Genomic DNA, 17854 nt, shown 5'->3' with positions numbered 1-17854 from the left:
AACGGTTCCTTGATGTGTCAGTTTAACAACTCCCTAAGCACAGCCATCGAAGCAGACTTAAACCCTGAAGCGTGTACCCGGGAATGGAGATCGTGCGTTGAGGCAGAGAGTTTTCATAGAGGTGAAGTTGTTGTTCACAGGTGACACAGTTTCACTGATTCTCTGCGGATCATTTCATTGTAATGACACTGGGTCTGTCTGTGCTGGGATTTCACAGTGCTCCCATCAAGCAAGAACAAGTCTGTCACTGAATAACTGAGGCTTGCACGCGTGTTGAAAGCCTTGGGCTGTGTTGTCTCAGCACTATTCTGGGCAGCTCTTGAGCATTTAGCACGTTAGACAGACAAGACCGAGTTGACGCTGCAGCAGTCACGTGCCTTTGTGGGGGCTTTCCTGTTACAGACACCGAGAGGGGTCTGACTGCTCGCTCCACCATGTCATACCATTACTTCAGTGGCTTCTGTTTTTCCTTTGCAGATAGTGATTCTAACTAGAAGAAGATAAAGAAGTTTAACAGAAGCCTTAACTCATCTGAACCTAAAATTCACATGTCATGTTGCTGCTGTTTGCTTCCTGCCTCAACTGCTATGTGCATGGTGCCTTCCTGTTTTGTGGAGAAAGCTGCTTAATATTCATAGTCAAACACAAAGCTGTATCTTTTCAGATGTGGGAGGAGAGTCGCTTTAGACCTGCCTGGAAGAAGAGCCGGTGGTTCGTAGTTAGCGCGTCAGAAAGTCTCGAAGGATTGTAATATTTGATTTAGGAGTGCGGTGCACCGGGAAGGTCCCCTCACTGTTGAACAAAGACTGCATTCCTACGCAGGTGCTCAGCAACTCAAAAATAGGACTTCTGGTAGACATGTCAGGTGTAAGGCTTTGTGTTTGTTTATGAAAATAACAATTTTAATCAAATTTATCTTTTTTTGTGAAAAAATAGTAAGCTCCTATTTAGAATGAAGTTTGTGGAAGTTGAGAGTGAAAGAACAAATTATGTTTACTGCCATATTGAAAAAGGAAACTTGATTATTTTTTGTAAAATGTATTTTTGATTGGCTTATATTTACATGTGATCTGCTGACCTAGCAGATGAATATAATTTTTAGATGAACGAAATGTTAACTTTTGTCACTCTTGAAATGGTATATTCTGTGTTTTGTCAGCATGTGGAATAATGGCTTCATTGGAATGTCTTTCCTAAAAAGGATCAAGCAATAATGTCAACCAGTTCTCTTTAAAAAAAAAAAATAAAAATGTAAATACTGTTTTTATAACAAAAAAGGAAGGGAAGAGGGCGGATGTTACACTCATATCAGGGTTCCAGTTAATTGTTGAATGTCACTTTAATAGCAGTTTGGATAGTCCCACTTCATATTTTTATTTGTTAATCTGTAAATACCAGGTTTAAGTTTTTATTTTTATGCTGATTTTGTGGGATAACCTAAATGTGATCTTCAGTTTCTCAGATGATTTACTTTTCTTCTTTTGGTAAGACCGGTGTTACAGTAGCGGTGTAGATCTCGTGCGTGTCACGGGTGTGATGAATATCGCTGATATCTCAAACATGTTCATATCTTTGAATACAGATTCTGAAATATCAACCAAGATGTCCATTTAAGACATACTTTATTCTTTCCCCCAATAAGTGCTCTTTTCAGTAAACTTTTAGAAGTGTAGCCCGACGAGGGAGGTTATTGTCGGGTCAATATTCCTCACGACTCGACGAAGAAGCGGCAGCGTGGGGAAGCGAAGCGAGACCGGAGTGCAGAGCCCCCGGCCGTGCGGGGCTGGAGCCCGAGCAGATGCTGCTCCTTGCGTTGCACTTCCCGTGTCCTGCTGATGGGCTTCTCTAGATATTAAAGATGAAGCACCAGCACTTGAACTCATTTTCCTTTTTTGTTGTTTTTTTGTTTTTTTGTTTTTGTGATCAGCGTTTTGGAAAGCTTGATTTACGTGGGGTTACCACAATGGTGCATCTGCTAGCCAGAGTGGCATGCCTGGTCTGCTGTCTATCAAGCTTGTAGCTGCCAAAACCATGTGCCAATTCTTCTCATGGAGGAGTCACAGATGAGGTGATTTTTAGTCCCAGTCTGCTCGTAGGAAATAACAGCAGTATGTCAGGAGACAAGTCCCATATGCGCATCTCTCTCCCAGATTTAGTTCTGATAGCAGCTCCCCATACTTAATGGAGATGCAAGGAGTACGTTTCTCTTATGTACAAAATCTTCACTGGCTGCTTTGCCCTATTTCACATCAGAGCTGTCGCCACCGTTACAGTTTTACAGCCCCTTCTGCTACCAGTTAAGAAACGATCACCCGAGATTCCTGCCAAGCGTTTCATTCTGGGTGGTTTTAACCCTGGGCGATGGGAGATGGGCTTCCCTTGGAACGCGGTCCACCAGGCTGTTGGAGAGCTCCTCTTAGCTCTTTTTAAAACGTTGCACGTATTTTCTTCTTCCCTTTTCTTCAGATGATGGTGGAAAAGGCAGCTCTAAGATAAGCTTTGCCTATGTGTCTTTTGGGCTGGGTATTTTTACGGCAGCACTGGAGGGTACCAGCAGTCGTGTACCACGTGCCGTGCGCACGCGTCGGCCAGCCCCGAGCAGCAGCGTTTGCAGGCGTGAGAGAAGAGGATGGTTGCTTTCCTTACCCTTGCTCAGATGAAGTGGGGCTTACTTTAAACAGTATCTAGAAATCAGGTAAATTCCCCCTGCTTTACGAAAATATTTACACAGGCTTGATTTTTCGAGTTCAGCAGGTTGACAGTGTTGCGTTACCCATAGTTGGAGGATTTACTGGTTTTTGGTCCAATAAATGAAGGCCAGAAATTCTGTAACTGCAGTGTTTGCTCTGTGTTTGAGGAAACTGAGGGGATTAATACTAGGTTTCCACAAAGCCCTTTGAATGTGTATGCATTTCCACATCTGCTTGGACAATGCACTGAAACTTACTGTATTTAGTAGTTTAACCTACTACTGAGAAATGTTTAATGCTTAAATGTCTAATTAAAAAGCATCTTTAGAATGGTGTTGAATGGGAAAGTGTTTTTTCTGCTCTATCATTTCTTTATATTGTACATGAATTAAATATCTACTTCCTTCTCTTCAGGTTATCACTATGTAATAAAAGATCTATAAATATGTTACTACTTCTTAAATGATAGCCCATGCTGTAATACACTTTATATAATTCTATTTTAATTCCAAATACTGCTTGTTGAATTTCTTACACTTTTGTTGCCACGTACTTTTTCTTCGCTGTTGATACAAGATGGGAGTGAGCTCTTGGCTTCAGCACTTTCTTCAGGTATCCTTTTTCATTAATTTCTGGAACCTGGCTTAGAGCCGGTTTCAGCTCTTGTCCTAACAGTGTCTGTGTAATAACGAACATCATGGAGGTCCTGGCGGTCCCCGTGGTGCAGTGCCCTTGTCCCTTCTGTTACAACTGCTCAGCTTTTTTTGCTTGCTTAAAAAGCTGCATCAGTAATGGGTTTTTTTAAAAGTGAAAGTACATGGTTTGTGGAATTTAGAAATCTTTTCTGATTGTGTTTTTCTCTCATTATTACCAGAAATCCTCCCTCCATTTTAGTCTGTCAATTGGGGATTTACCCTGCCGTTCTGTTTCTCTTTACTGGAATCCCCAGTTGTGGATTTACTCCTTTTTCTGTTTGCAAATTCGCCTTTTTAAGGTCTGTGTAGCTTTAATTTGAGTCCTTAGCTGTTCAGAACCTTGCTGCTTTGGTTTTACTTCCTGCAGAGAAGGAGGCAACATTTCTGTTCTTCAGCCTTTGAAGTCTGAAACCTTCTTATAAAGGGGCCCTGAAGGAATTAAACCCCCCACCTTTTCGCTTGCACAAAAGTTTGCTTCACCCTGTTACTTGTTTGCAAACAATTATTGGCAAAGTGTTACCTGCACTGTGCGTCAGATTTATAAATGCAGACTGTTAGTTGGCCATTTCATCTGGCGCAGCAGCATCAGTTTATAACCTCGAATGTGGGTGCAAACACTGAAACGTGCCTCTGTCTTGGGTATTAAACTGCAGCTGGGGTGATGTCAGGGTGCTCAGTGAGGAGCTGAGCGGGGATCAGGGCAGTTCGAAGACAGATATTGTATGAATAGTTCAAATGCAACACTTTAAAAGCCTGTACCCCAGTAAAAGGCGCTGCTGTCTCTCCACCTTTCTCCCCTTACTATGAAAAAAAATCTGTTGCTGACGCTGCAGCATCGCTGCCCGCAGTGGTACCCGTGTGGGAAGCGAGGGCACCTTTGGCAGACATTGAACTTGGTCCTCGGCAGCCAGAGCCCCTGCAGCACTGGCCAGGGGGGGCTCCGTGTGTGGGGCACCCCAGTGGTGGTTGGAGCTCATCCCTGGGGGAGAGCGGGGTGCCCAGCACCCACTTGGCCATCTCTGGTTTGCAAAAATTTGTGAAGTTGGTTAAATAAACAAAAAGGCCATTGAATGACTCGAGCGTGTCCAGAGAAGGGCAAGGGAGCTGGTGCAGGGTCTGGAGCACAGGTCTGATGGGGAGCGGCTGAGGGAACTGGGGGGATTTAGTCTGGAGAAGAGGAGGCTGAGGGGAGACCTCATGGCCCTCTGCAACTCCCTGAAAGGAGGGTGCAGAGAGGGGGGATGAGTCTCTTGAGCCAAGGAACCAGCGCCAGGCCAAGAGGGAATGGCCTCAAGCTGCGCCAGGGCAGGGTCAGACTGGCTCTTAGGAAGGATTTCTTTGCAGAAGGGGCTGTTGGGCGTTGGAATGGGCTGCCCAGGGCAGGGGGGGAGTCCCCATCCCTGGAGGGGTTGAAGAGTCGGGTTGACCCAGCGCTGAGGGATCTGGTGGAGTTGGGAACGGTCAGTGTGAGGTTCATGGTTGGGCTGGAGGAGCTTCAAGGGCTTTTCCAACCGAGATGATTCTGGGATTCTGTGAAATTGGGGTATTTTGGGAGCTGGCCGCGTGCTCCACGCGTGGTGTGGTGGAAGGGGTTTGCTGGTGGCAAACGTCTGACAGTAAAACCACGTGGGGGTTTGCTGGGAGGCGGGGGGGTGTTGGGGCTGTTGCCCAGTGTTGGCTCTTCCTGGGAAGGTGCAGCCAGGCCCAGGAGCTGCTGCGGAGCCGGCCCCTGCCGACGCAGTGGCTATTCCAGAAGAGCCGTGGTGGCCTGAAGGTGCTGTTGGGCCAAGACGGCCGCTTGCACCCTCCTGAAGGACACCTGTGCCAGCCCGCGCTGTAGAGGCACCAAAGCCCTCCTGAGGGATGCGCTGGGTAAGTGCCCCCACCTTCGCGGGGGGAGCAGGGCTGGAGGGCGCGCTGGCCTCCAGTAGTGGTGTAAGGAAAAACCGGTGTTTGTTTTCTCACCCGCTTGAGCTCTGCCCTCAGGAAGGCTGTCGGCGGTGTTCGTCCTACATCTTCATGTGAATTAAAGGGACAAGGGTGAGCTGCTTGGGAGGAGAGGGCTTTTGGGGCAGAAACCAGCCTCTGTGGATCTGGGGGGGGGGGGGTGGGTGTCCTGAGGCCTCTCACCTGGGGCTGAGGTGTCCAGGAACCTCTGGTCCTACCTCATTCTGGCTGTACTGGTGCGAGGGGTGGGCGTCCTCTCTCAGGTGGGGTGTGGGGAGCGCTGCGCCCGAGCACACACAGCCCCCCGTGTCCCCCACTCCAGGACCAGCCTCAGCTCAAAGCGTTCTTGCAGAAACATTGTCTGAAATAATTTTTGTCTCTCCTCCATCTCCAATCCCGCCAGAAGAATCAAGGTCTAATGGCTTACGGATTTTTCTCTTTCTGTATTAAACATCAAGCCTGTTTTTAAAGGAGCTGTTGTACAGATCAAAATTTCGTATCGTTCCACTCAGCCTTGTAGCATATGTAATATGGGTCAGAATAAATATATTGTGCTGTAGAAGATATTTTGTACTACAGTTCTCAAAATAATGAAGAAATTCTGGCTGTTGTGTATTGGACTGTACAATTATGATTCAAGCTTAGCTTTGCCAGATATTAAAAAAAAAATATATCTGTTTTCTTAACACCATACTGTAAGCATTTCTCAAAGGGATTTAAGAGACTGACAGTGAAAGGAAATTGAGTTCTGTTAGGAAGACAAATCAATGTGATCTAGTGCCCCTTCTGTCATGTTTTCGCAATTGCCTTATCGATGTGCCGGTTCTGCGAGTGTGGGACAGGAAGATTCACGGGCACTGCAGCCCCTGCGGAGCTCGGTGTCATGGGGCCCCTGGCAAGAAAAATTCCGTGTTACTAATCTGTTGAAAACATGCTATTGCGTGGAGGAAAATTAATCCATTCCACGCTCTCCTTTGAGTCCTGTACAGAAGTGATTTTTGTATTTTACAGCCAAATATTCAAGTATTCAAAGAAAAGGTGGAAACGTGAAAAGGGACTGCAATGAAACGGCCGATATCAAACCGCAGTCCCTGCTGGGCTCTTTGTAGGTCCAAAATGTCGTTTGACGAGTGACAGCAAATGCCACCGAGTGCCCTGTGCTTCACGTTTAGCCTTACGTCGCCGAGACCCTCATCCCACCTCGCCTCCCCCTCACTGGAGCTGCGCAGCACCCAACGGCGGGGGGGGGACTCTCCTTCGGGGGTGATTTGTCTCATCCTTCGTCAGAAAACGCGGCAATGGCCGGTGGTGGGAAGGAGCCTGTTGGGAGACGGAGCTGTACTGGGCCCGGTACGTCGCCCCCGCGCTCCCCCCGCTCTGCGCCGGGCTGGGCCTCCCCGGGAGAGCCGCCAGCGGTGGGATGGGGGTGATGAGCCCCGCTGTGAGCGGCTCGAACGCCTGGTGCCACGCAGCCGAGGGCCACGGGGGGCTCCAGCTGGGTGCTGGCGCAGGCGGGACGCGTTTCCAGCCGTCTGCCGACTGGACAAATGTCCCGTTTGTCCGACCTGTCCTCGTGGAGCAGCGCTCTGGTGGATGTTTCGTGCGTGGTTCTTCGTTTCAAGACGAGACGCGCCCAGAGCAGGTACGGTCAGGGCGGTAGGAAACGTGTGTGGCTGAAGGTGGCTTCGTGTCCCCTGAGGAAGAGGGAATTGGGTCCCGTCACCGCACTCTGCGTGGCCTGCGGTGCAGAGATCATGCTTTGCCTGTAACCGTGGCCCAGCCCGTGAATGAGGCACTTGGCTCCCCAAAGCCCCCCCACACGCACAGGGACTGGGGTGCTGAGACAGAAAAGGGGCTCAGCTGCAGACAACCCCCCCGGGAAGGGTCAAAGCTGAAGCGAGAGCCCAGACCCCGAGTGCCCATCCTGCTCCCTCACTGCGGGGCCGGCTGCCCCTGCTCCCCTGCCCTGCTTCCCGGGAGCTGACGCCCGCTCCCCACCTCGTCTTGCGTTTGAGCCCAAACAAGCTGTAAATATTTTGCACAGTTTTTTGCTTTGCGCTGGGCTTGGTTTCCAGGCTAAACCCTGCCTTTAACTGCTGATGGGAGAGTTTTCCAGAGAACCTGGCAAGAAGCAGCGTGAACGTGCTGATGTGAGTTTCGACGTTAATCTTCTGTAAATCGAGTGGCACATTTTTAAGGGACAGCCGGGAGAAATCTGAATAACGTTTCCATAGCGCGCTGCGAGCCCGCGCTATTGAGATGAAATCTCATGGATGGAATTCAGTGGACGCAGCTGCTGTATCAGCGTCCAAATAATGTGCTGTTCTGTTCAGAAGCAACCCATAAATAGCAGGGCTGCCCGCGCCGGGCGGCAGAGCGGAACCACGCCAGGAGAGGTAGCGGCAGCACTGCTTGGACTGGAAGGGGCTTTAAAAAAGAATTAATATGTCTGAGTTGAGGTCTCGCTATGGCGAATGTTTTGCTCACGCTTGGCGAGAAGTGATGCCGCAGGGTTTTAAGGACGCCGGTTAAACTCGGTTTCTTTTATTCATCTCCTGTTAACCTCTCGACAACCCCTTGCGTTAGCACGGCGAGAGCAGAGGAGGGGAGGCATGTTCAGGCGGGGTTTCCTAGTCGAGTGGGAACTTTGAGATGTTCCTGGAGAGCAAGGAGGGGGCTCTCGCTGCTGCCCTACCAGCCAGCGCTGGTCTGGTGCCACCCAGGACGTGGGAGCAAGGGAGAGCCGACAGATTTATGTTAGCGAGGAAAGATGGCAGCAGCCGGAACGCAGCGAGTTCCTGCTGGAAGCAGAGGACGGGCTTTTAGACATGAGTTTAATGAGCAACGGGGCGAGCGGCCCAGGGTCAGAGGGGGACCCTGTGTCTCCTGGAAGGTGGCTTGGTTTGGGCACAGGCTCTGTGGCCCCGCGATGATGCCCGGGGGAGGGAGCAGGGCGAGAGGAGGATGGATAACGGAGCGCTTCCTTCTAGCCTGGCCACCCCCGGGCACTCACAGCTGCGGCGTTCGGGGGGAGCCATATTCACTTTTTCTACCTGTTCCCATGCCAGCTTCATCTTTTTTTATTTTATGAAGCATTCTAAAGGCTGCTACCTGCTGTGTTAACCTCCTACAATTTGGGTTTTCCAGGCACAATGACTGAGCAACAAAGTCCCCCCGAGCAGATGGCGACTGGGGAGGGTGCTGGCGAGCGAGGTGGCAATTACAAGGTATACTGGGGGCAACTGGTGACGGATGGACTTTGGGTGATGCTGTAGGTCACCGTGTGCTGCAGCATGCGTGCACCAGGCTGGTACCAGCACCCGAGCCCTGCGGGTCGGACTGGGGAAGCAAACGGCCTCCGCTCTCCTCACGCAGCAGCGTGTTGGTGTCACCGCTCTGATAATTTTGCTCCTCGCCCCCCCCGCGGAGCTGAGCTGCGTGGGGCTGTGGGCCGGGGAGGGAGGCTTCGGCTGGGGGATTTGCTGCTGCCTGGCAGGAGGAGACGCTGCTCGCTGCGTTTGTGGCTGCCAAGTGCTTCTGCCTGCTGGTCTGGTGTGCAGCTGCGCAGCGTTTTAATCCAGGAGATAAAGTATCCCGTCATGGCTGGGATCGGCTGGAGGTTTGAGCAGTAAAACTCCTCCTGTGGTTTTTTTTAGGTTATAATTCTTATGCTCGTGGGTTGGTTAGAGGCAAATTGGCTGGGGGTGTTGCAGTGGCTGCGGCCGGGCAAAGCTGCTCGTGGCCGGGGAAGGCGAGAGGTGGGAGCAGATCCTGCGAATGGGGTAATGAGGTGCCGGGAGCTCGGGCTGCTCATTGCTTTGGGGTGGAGAGAAGTTCCTGAGGAGCACGGGTGTCACCTCTGTCCCCTGACACCCCCGTCCCCTGACACCCCCCTCACGCGGTGTCTGCGGGAGGCTCTGCCCTTGCCCCGGGCTCAGGGGGTTCAGCTGGGACCCTGCTGGGGCTGGGGGGCGCTTGGCTGCCGCGCTGGCCCTCCCGCTCCCCGGATTGTGCCGGACACCCTGGGCCCTGCTCCCTGACACGGGCTCAAACTTGTCCTGCAGCTCAGCCCCAAAGCTGCTGCGAGCAGCAGGGCCCAGGGAGGCCCTCGCGGTCTCTGCACCAGGCAGGGTTTTGAGGAAAAACCCAGATAATGAGCTTAGGCCAGGCCAGGCCAGGGGAGCGAGTGGATCTGGAGGAGCAGTGGGAAGGAAAGGATGGGCCGTGACCAGGAGACTGCAGCCCACGGCCCCGGAGGTCTCTTAGCACAAACCCTCTGTGTTTTCGATGCTGTGTTTGAGGTGGTCAGTGTGTTCTCAGCCTGTCACAGATGAAATATCTGCCTGCGTTTTTACCAAGCAAACATCTTTGGCCAATACCTGGTGAAGATGGGAGTCGTCTGTCGGGGCAGCGGCATGTGGCAGGATCCAGCTCTGCCGCGGGAGAGGAGTGACGCCAGCGCGGGGCAGCAGGGGTGGAGGGGACACGTTTGCTGAGGAGGGGGGGGTCCTGCACCAGGGCGGGGCCCCCTCTCCCCCTCCGCAGTGTGGCTGCTGCAGCCACCAACAGCCTCTCTCCCTGCTTTAGATCACGATCTATGAGCTGGAGAATTTCCAGGGGAAGAAATGCGAGCTGACGGAGGAGCTCCCCAACATCACTGAGAAAGAGCTGGAGAAGGTGGGCTCCATCCAGGTGGAGTCTGGCCCGTAAGTCCGGGTGGGGACAAGCCCTGGGGTGGGGTGGGGGGACAGGCCGAGCATCCCCTGCATCCCGTTTGTGGGGAGCCTCGTGCTGGGGGGGGCTGTGCCGTCCCTGACCCCCTGGTCCCGCAGGTGGCTGGGCTTCGAGCGGCAAGCCTACGCCGGGGAGCAGTTTGTGCTGGAGAAGGGCGACTACCCGCGCTGGGACTCCTGGTCCAACAGCCACAACAGCGACAGCCTGATGTCCATCCGCCCCCTCCAGATCGTGAGTAGCAGCTGTCTCGGGGTGTCTGCGCCCCTGGGGACAAGCAGTGCAGCTGCAGCCATGGGGACAGTGGGGCTGGGGGTGCACAGGGCAGCCCCTGACCCCTGCGTTCCCCCAGGACAGCCCCGACCACAAGATCCACCTCTTTGAGAACGCGGGTTACACCGGACGGAAGATGGAGATCGTGGACGACGACGTCCCCAGCCTCTGGGCCCACGGCTTCCAGGACCGCGTGGCCAGCGTCAGGGCCCTGAACGGAACGTAAGGACGGCGGCACCGGGACACCCCAACGAGGTCCCGTGGCACCGTGGTTGGTCCCCCTGGGGTGACAGCAGGGGTGCCCAGCCCAGCGGGGACGTGGGGTGGCTGTACCCACCATGCTGCCCATCGTGTCCCCCACTCCCTCCCCAGTGCCCCCCCCCAGCGTGGGGGACTGAGCCAGTGTCACCAGGGCTGTGTGACAGCTCCTTGCCCTGACCTGGGGCTCCGCTGGCCACCACTGCAGGAGCCGTGGCCCCTTCTCTGCCCCGGGGTCCCCAACCTCTCCCGCCACAACACTGCAGAGCGTCGCGTGGCTGCAGCCTCGGGGGTGGCACGGGGATGCTGCTCCCCAGCTCTGTGGGGGGGACACAGACGTGCCCCCGGAGCTCTGCTGAGCCTCCATCCCCCGCAGGTGGGTGGGCTACGAGTACCCCGGGTACCGGGGCCGCCAGCACGTCTTCGAGAAGGGCGAGTACCGTCACTGGAACGAGTGGGACGCCAACCAGCCCCTCATCCAGTCCGTACGCCGCGTGCGGGACCAGCAGTGGCACCAGCGGGGCTGCTTCGAGAACAGCTGAGGGACGCCCTGACCCCCCCCGTCGTGCCCCCCAGCCCCGCGCCGGGGGCCAGCTGACGTGATGCCACCGGCTGATGCCGTGACCTTGGTGTTTTTTGTGCAAAAACCTCAATAAAGCTCTGAGCTGGAGGCTGCTGGGGGCCTGGCCTGGTCCTGGGCTGGGGTCGTGGCAGGGTGGTGTGAGTGGGGCCGCGGGCTGGGGGTGGGAGGAGGTGGATGGGGGTCACGGCCGTGCCCTCAGCATCTCCCGTGCCCCCAGCATCTCCCGTACAGAGCAGAAGCGGGGGAAGAGAGAGGATTTGCAGTGTTACATAAAGGCTGCAGCTTTCCAAATACAACCCCCCGTGGTGCTGCGGCTTGGTGCTGGCGTGGCCGGCAGTGAGCCCCGCTCTGGGGGCAGCCCAGCCCCCCCGGAGTGGTCCTGGGCCACTTGCCAAGGGCTTTTCCCGTGACTCTGCCCCTTCTCGAAGTGTCTCCCTGGCCCAGGGGAGCTCTGCTCCTTTCCCCAGCCCTGCCTGCTCCCCTGCAGGAGGGCATCCAGCCCAAAGGGCAGGGGGGTGACTGGGGGGGCCCTCAGGGGTGGTGGAGCCCCAGCAGCAGTGGGGATGCAGAAAACGACCATTCCCGGGTGCTGCCAAACCTTGTGCCCCCCAAAGTGGGACTCACCACCCCCAAAGTGGGACTCAACACCTCCAAATCAGGATTCACCTCCCCAGAGTGGGACTCAATCCCCCCAAATCGGGACTCACCTCGCCAAAGTGGGACTCACCCCCCAGGCTGAGGGCTGTGACCCTCCAGAGCCCCCAACCCAGCCCCGAGGGAGCTTCCCCCCAGCACCAGAGTTGTTGCTCCCTGGGGATGATCCCTCTGACACGTGGGACACTCTTCGGGTTGCCACGTGCCCCGCGGATGCTGGCGGGGAGCTGGGCCATCCCGGCTGTGGGGTGCAGAGCATCCCCCCCGCCGCAGGGCCCAGCGGCCACGCTCGGGGATGGGAGACAGGCTCGAGGCTGCCCGAGCGCTTGACACCGGTCACCAACAGCCACTCCGGAGCTTTTATCTTTGGACGTCGGTTTGCAGCTATTAAAGGAGATTGTGCCACCCAAACCTGCTTCTAGGCCAGTCCCTGCGGCATCGCCCATGTCTAGCGGCTGAGATCAGCTAAAACCACCCAGCAGAGCCCAGGAGAGGGAATTGCAGCCCCGTGTCTGCCCCTGGCTGGGCTGCATGAGGGGCTGGGATGTGCCGGGCGGCAGCCACAGGGGTGCCCGTGCCTGGTGCTGGGACCTGGGGCAGGTCCATGGGGCTCCTGGGTTGGGGACCCCTATGAATTACCCCCGGATGAGGAGGGGGAGAGTGGCTGGATCCCTCTGCGGTGCCGCAGCTGGAGGCACAGGGAGGGGAGAAGGGAGGCAACAGGGCTGGGAGCGCCGTAGGTCACCAGTGTGACCCGCCAAAACCCAGCCGTGGCTCGGCAAAAGTTTTTACTGAGCCACACGGTCGGTGCACCCCGAGGCCTCGTCACCCCCAGCGGCTGCAGACGGTGGGGACCGACCCCTCCGTGTGTCCCTGTTGGGGCTGGTGGCAATTCCCTGGCGGGGGTGACCCTGTGTGTGGCCGTCCCGGGTGCTGTGGCCGTGGCCAGAGGTGCTGGGGGGGGGCTGCAGCCGTCGCTGGGGCTGGCAGTGGGAGCCCCCGTGAAATGCTGCCTGTGGAAGAGAGTGGGTCTGGGCCACGTTAAAGTGTGACACTTGTTGGGGTGACAAGGGGTGTCCCGCTCCTCCACGGGGTGAGAGGGGGCGGTGGGTGCTGCCCAGGGAGTCTGACAGCCATGTCGTTGTCTGTGTGTGTGTGTGTGTCCTAGGAAACTCGCTTTGCTGCAGCCAGAATCAGCCCCTGGCCCTGACGTGTCCGCCCGGGTCAGCCGGCAGCAAGATGCCAGTGACGGGGTTTTGCTGGTGCCCTGAACCCTCGGCTCGTCCCCCGCGCTGGGCCTGGCCTGGCTGTGGGGACACGTCCCAGGCTGTGACCCCCCGCCGCTGGCCTTGGCTTTGTCCTGGCGTGGAGGAGGGGCCTCTGTGCTGCTGTTCCCGCTGCCCCCGGGGGGCCAGGATGCTTCTCAGGGACCCCAAAAGTGGGGGGGGGCGGGATAATGGTGAAGGAGCCCAACACCTGGCACCCAACTGCTCCCACACCCCAGGCTGAGGGTGCTGCTCCACTGCATTGTGCCAGCAGGGCCAGATCCTGCCCCTGCCCATCCCTGAAGCCCCAGGTCGGTAGTGGGAAGGGGCTCCCCTGGTGCCCCCCGGGCCCGGGAGCCTCGCGGGGTCCCTGTGCGGCAGAGCGGGGTGCGGGCGCTGCCTTGCTGGGGACGCAGACGGGCAAAGCCAGACGTTTACCAGTTATTTGAAGGCTCGTTTTATCGCGCATGGAAAGAGCCAACTTCAGCAGTTTTCGGCGGTTGCAGCGGCGGGGCGGCTCGCCCGTTTGTTGGAGGGATAAAGTCTCTGGCTCCAAAACTCCTGAAGCAGGGCTGGCGGGCGCTTTGTTTGCAAGGGCCAGTCTGGGTCTTGGCATGCATTCGGCTGATGCATGCAAACTCCAAATCTCCTTGCCAACAAACCCAACAAAGCGGGCAACTCGAATGTGAAAGCTAATGAAATAACTCCCCGACTTGGTGTTTGGGGAGACAAAGGCTGCGGCTGATCAGCTGACCTTGGTTTTCATTGGGTTTTAATCCAGCATTCTCGCTTTGAATCATGCTTTAACTATTTTGTAAATAGTTTTGGCACCATTCTTCTGCGGCTCGGTATAAATTCCACCTCTCGGCCGCAGCCCTTCACTGGCTCAAGCGGGTACTGGTATAACTGGTAAGACTTTTCTGTTTATTGTCCTCTTTTTTGTCTCTGCCTCCGCCCGACCCCCGGCGCTGGAGCTCCCTCCCGCATTGCCGGGCAGAGGTGGCAGCGGGGTGCAGGCACGCAGGGGGATGAGCCCTGGGGACCGTCCTGTCCCTGCAGCCCAAACCAGGTGGCCAGCTCAGGAGCATTGCTGCCTGGCCATGGCTCGGTTTTTGTTTTATCGGGAATGAGCCGTTTTCACCTGGTTTGGAGCCTGCTCAGACCCAGGGGGTCCTGCTCAAAGGACGAGGGTCCTTCGTAGGGGTGGCTGCACCAGGCAGAGCTTCTCCCCGTCACCCCGTCCAGGCACCCGCGTGGGACAGGGGCTCCTTGGCTGTCACTTGCTGGGCAGGACAGTGGGAAAAGCCTCAGCTGCAGGGGCTGGGCTCCCTGGGAACGACTCCGGAATGTCCTGAGCTCCCGGGTCCCCTCGCTCCAGGCTGGAGACCCTTTGCAAGTCCCCCCATGGGTGATGCTGGGCTGGGACTGTCACCTGGGCTCCTCCACGAGCCCGGGGAGGTTTCATTCTGTGAGTGAGTGGTGCTGAGCAGCCCTGAGCGGGGACTGGCCCCAGCACACCCAGCCTGAGCCCACCCTGTGGCGAGCCCGTGCCCCGGCACCCCTTTGTGTGTGACTCGAGGGCGAGGAGCAGCCAGCGGCCAGGTGCCGGGTGGGCTGCGGGGTGCGGACATGGGGCATGGACATGGGGCTGCGAGCACGTCCCGGGTGCATCCTTGGTGGCAGCTTTTAACCTTCTGAGTTTTCCATCCAAGGCAGCGGACAACCCAGCTTATGATGGCTTCCGAGCACCAAATGCCAGCCTCCAAGCAGCAGCAAGCCAGCTCCAAGGTCAGTGTGCAGCTTCTCTGCTCTGCGGCGGGGCCGGGGCACCCTCAGCCTCACCCAGCACCCGCATCACCCCCCCGGGACATGCCGGGGCTCTGGTGGGGCTGGAGGCAGCTGAGCTGTGGCCATGCAGCCCCTCGGCAGACCCCCGCAGTGCTCCTGGCGGGTGCTGAGCTGTTTGCAGCAGGACATGGGGATGGGGAGCGGGGTGGGAGATGCCCGGGATTTTGCTGGCATCCCGTGGCCCCGGCGCAGGCGGGTGGGAAGGGATCAACTCCTCATCTGCAGACACAGCAGATCTGCCCCCCGCCGCCCCGCTGACCCATGAAATCTGTGCTGAGCTGGTGGTGCTCAGCCCCTCCCCGTGTGTGCAGGGTGCTCTGCTCGCCGTGTCCCGGTGCTGGAGCCGGGGCCTGGGCTCACTCGGCTGTTGGAAGCCCAGGGTGAGCGCGGGCATCCCTCGGCGAACAGCACTGGGGCACTGGGCCGGTGCTGGTGGGGACTCACAAGGGGATGGAAACCGTGGTTCATGCTCGTGGGCTGGTTAAAAGCCACCGATGGGCAGGTTTTGGGGGACAGCACAAGGGCTGGGCTGCAGCAGATATGGGGCTGAGCTGAGCCTGTGGCCGGGGACAGCGTGTGCCCCCCCGTCACGGTGCCGGGGGCATTGTGCCTGGCTCTGAGGTCCCCCCCCTCTCTTCCAGATTGCCATCTTCGAGCAGGAGAACTTCCAGGGCCGCTGCCATGAGCTCAGTGGTGCCTGCCCCAACCTGAAGGAAGCCGGCGTGGACAAAGTGGGCTCCATCCTCGTGCACTCCGGACCGTACGTGCTGGGGCGGGGGGGCGGCTGCGGTGGTGTGGGGAGGTGGGCAGGGGCTGGGATGTGGAGGGGATCTCCCCGCTGCTGGCACCTGCACCGCACCCTGGATTTCACGTGGCCAACACGGCCACGCTGCTCCCCCGCCTTACCCTGGGGTGGGGGAACAGGGTCCCCGGGGCGGGGTGCTGTCCCCCCACCCTGCCTGCTGGGCTAGCACGGATCGCGGCTTCCCCCCCGGTTTGATCCCTTCCTTTGGGGAGCAGGGACAGGCAGGGATGGTGCTTGCTTGGCAGCGCTGCCAGCAGCACCCCCGCTCCCCATCCGCTTGCTGACCCCCGTGTGTGGTCTTGGAGGGGGGCTGGGGGGTCCCCAGGCAATGGGGAGCCCCCGAGCAGTCCCGGGGAGCAGGGGGGGTTCCCTGCTTGCACCCCGCAACACGCTGCACCCAGGAACAACGGGGTGGCTGCGCAGCACCCTGGCAGGAGCACAGCCCCATCCGGGGCCTGTGGGTGACCCTGCGGGTCCCTGGGGTGTGCGGCCACCGGCCACCGCGTCGGAGCAGCCACGCTGGCAAGGCCAGTGCTCCTGCGGTGCCACGGCTGGCAGAGCTGGGCCTGGCTGGGCTGGGCCTTGTGCGTTGGACATAAGCGCTGCTGGCGGCGCTTCGCCGGGCACCGCGGTGCTCGCTGCCGTTTTCCAGCAAAGAGCAGAGGGGTTTGTGTCCTGCCGGGGCCACGGCCCGGGGCTCAGCCCCAGGGTGTTGGCAGGGGTGCCGGTCCCCAAGCCGCTGCCCCGTTTGAAGCTCATCCCCTGCTCTCTTCCAGCTGGGTGGGCTACGAGCAGGCAAGCTGCAAAGGGGAGCAGTTTGTGTTTGAGAAGGGGGAGTACCCCCGCTGGGACTCCTGGACCAACAGCCGGAGAAGCGACAGCATCACTTCCCTGAGACCCATCAAAGTGGTGAGAGCACCCAGACAGCCACTACCCACCCGCCAGACCAAGGTCTGCAGCCAGAAGTCTTCCCCAGCCTTCCCTCGCCCCCCCCAGCCCCGCGGGCGGAGGGGCACCCCCTCCTGCGCACCCTCGCCCCAGCCCCCGGGGCCCGGGGAGCCAGTGGGGGGGTCGGAGGGAGCGCGGGGACGGGGGCAGTGGCAGGTGACCCCAGAGCGGAGGACGGCTGCCGGTAAGTCCGGCAGAGCCCGCGCCGGCTCTCGGAGCTGGACGGAGGGATGCGGAGCACCCCCGGCATCGGCGGGAGCGGCCCCTCGCCTCGGTTTCCCCATCGCCCTGGGCTTTGCCCCCTTCCCTGCCCAGCACCCGGCGCCGGCGGCTGCTGATGCCCTGTTTCTGCTCTCCCCGCTGCAGGACAGCCAGGAGCACAAGATCGTGCTGTACGAAAACCCCAGCTTCACCGGCAAGAAGATCGAAATCATAGACGACGATGTGCCCAGCTTCCACGCACACGGCTACCAGGAGAAGGTCTCATCCGTGCGGGTGCAGAGCGGCACGTGAGTACCCGGGACCGGGGCGATGCCGGCGTGTGGCGTGGCTGAGGGCTGCGGCTGCTGGGTTGGGTGATGGTGGGTGACCCCCGTGTTTGCCTTGGCAGGTGGGTGGGATACCAGTACCCTGGCTACAGGGGCTACCAGTACCTGTTTGAAAAGGGGGACTACAAGGACAGCTCAGATTTCGGCGCTCAGCACCCCCAGATCCAGTCAGTCAGGCGCATCCGGGACATGCAGTGGCACCAGCGTGGCGCCTACCACCCCACCAACTAGAGCCCCTGGCCCGTGCCGGGGCGCGGGGAGCGGAACAAGCTTTTCCCCGGCCGCCGCTGTTCGCCCGCGGCCTCGCCTCCCGCCTCCCCCCGTGTGATGCCCGCCGCTGCCGAAGCAACTGAATAAAGCTTGGAGTTTCAAAGTCCTGGCTCTGGCCCCTTCATTCCTTTTTGGGGGGGGACACACAAGTGCAGAGGGACCCCCCCGACCCCGTGCTCCTGGGCAGGGAGGGGGGGCCCATCGCCGCATCCCCAATGCTCTCAGTGTGTCCCCCCCACCCTCGCCGTGTTCATCAAACCACCCGGGGGGCAGGTGAGCTGTGGGGGGGCTCGGCGGGAGGGACAGGAGCTGCTCCCCAACTCCACAGCCAGCACCCCC

General features: G+C 58.1%; 3 protein-coding genes across 13 annotated transcripts in view; all 3 read left to right on the top strand.

Moving 5' to 3' along the window:
• Nucleotides 1-3020, top strand: part of KIAA1671 (KIAA1671 ortholog) — an 87667-nt gene extending 84647 nt beyond the window's left edge. For 4 of the 6 annotated variants that reach the window (XM_074844624.1, XM_074844626.1, XM_074844625.1 and 1 more), the window contains one exon: nt 478-3020. The gene's annotated coding sequence lies outside the window, so the exon portion shown is untranslated. The remainder of the gene's footprint in view (nt 1-477) is intronic. The other 2 variants (XR_012625682.1, XM_074844622.1) reach the window with 2 other exon arrangements.
• A 1764-nt stretch (nt 3021-4784) lies between these two features.
• CRYBB3 (crystallin beta B3) lies at nt 4785-11291 on the top strand. 6 transcript variants are annotated; one of them, XM_074844306.1, is made up of 7 exons: nt 4785-5257; nt 6344-6974; nt 8480-8559; nt 9920-10038; nt 10165-10297; nt 10416-10558; nt 10971-11291. In XM_074844306.1, the coding sequence occupies exons 2-7, from the start codon at nt 6473-6475 to the stop codon at nt 11134-11136; spliced, it is 1143 nt and encodes a 380-aa protein (XP_074700407.1). In that variant the 5' UTR covers nt 4785-5257; nt 6344-6472; the 3' UTR covers nt 11137-11291. The 6 variants fall into 6 exon arrangements, with proteins under 6 accessions (XP_074700407.1, XP_074700406.1, XP_074700405.1 ...); XM_074844305.1 differs by having other exon boundaries at nt 5360-6974; XM_074844304.1 differs by having other exon boundaries at nt 4785-5425.
• A 2581-nt stretch (nt 11292-13872) lies between these two features.
• CRYBB2 (crystallin beta B2) lies at nt 13873-17618 on the top strand. The gene is made up of 6 exons (XM_074844097.1): nt 13873-14005; nt 14809-14884; nt 15586-15704; nt 16526-16658; nt 17064-17206; nt 17308-17618. The coding sequence occupies exons 2-6, from the start codon at nt 14828-14830 to the stop codon at nt 17474-17476; spliced, it is 621 nt and encodes a 206-aa protein (XP_074700198.1). The 5' UTR covers nt 13873-14005; nt 14809-14827; the 3' UTR covers nt 17477-17618.
• The last annotated feature ends 236 nt before the right edge of the window (nt 17619-17854 follow it).

This window comes from Strix aluco, chromosome 18, assembly GCF_031877795.1.
Source record: "Strix aluco isolate bStrAlu1 chromosome 18, bStrAlu1.hap1, whole genome shotgun sequence".
Classification (NCBI taxonomy): Eukaryota; Metazoa; Chordata; class Aves; order Strigiformes; family Strigidae; genus Strix; species Strix aluco.
The sequence above is the reverse complement of the archived record's forward strand: the minus strand, read 5'-3'. Positions and strand labels throughout refer to the sequence as shown.

What these genes read in the sequence shown, in the direction of transcription:
- CRYBB3 (XM_074844306.1), top strand. Translation starts at nt 6,473, where the DNA reads ATGCCACCGAGTGCCCTGTGCTTCACGTTTAGCCTTACGTCGCCGAGA. An exon ending in ACGAGACGCGCCCAGAGCAG is followed by an intron (nt 6,975 to 8,479) that starts GTACGGTCAGGG and finishes TGGGTTTTCCAG; the next exon opens with GCACAATGACTGAGCAACAA. An exon ending in AGCGAGGTGGCAATTACAAG is followed by an intron (nt 8,560 to 9,919) that starts GTATACTGGGGG and finishes TCCCTGCTTTAG; the next exon opens with ATCACGATCTATGAGCTGGA.
- CRYBB2 (XM_074844097.1), top strand. Translation starts at nt 14,828, where the DNA reads ATGATGGCTTCCGAGCACCAAATGCCAGCCTCCAAGCAGCAGCAAGCC. An exon ending in ATCCTCGTGCACTCCGGACC is followed by an intron (nt 15,705 to 16,525) that starts GTACGTGCTGGG and finishes GCTCTCTTCCAG; the next exon opens with CTGGGTGGGCTACGAGCAGG. An exon ending in GTGCGGGTGCAGAGCGGCAC is followed by an intron (nt 17,207 to 17,307) that starts GTGAGTACCCGG and finishes TTGCCTTGGCAG; the next exon opens with GTGGGTGGGATACCAGTACC.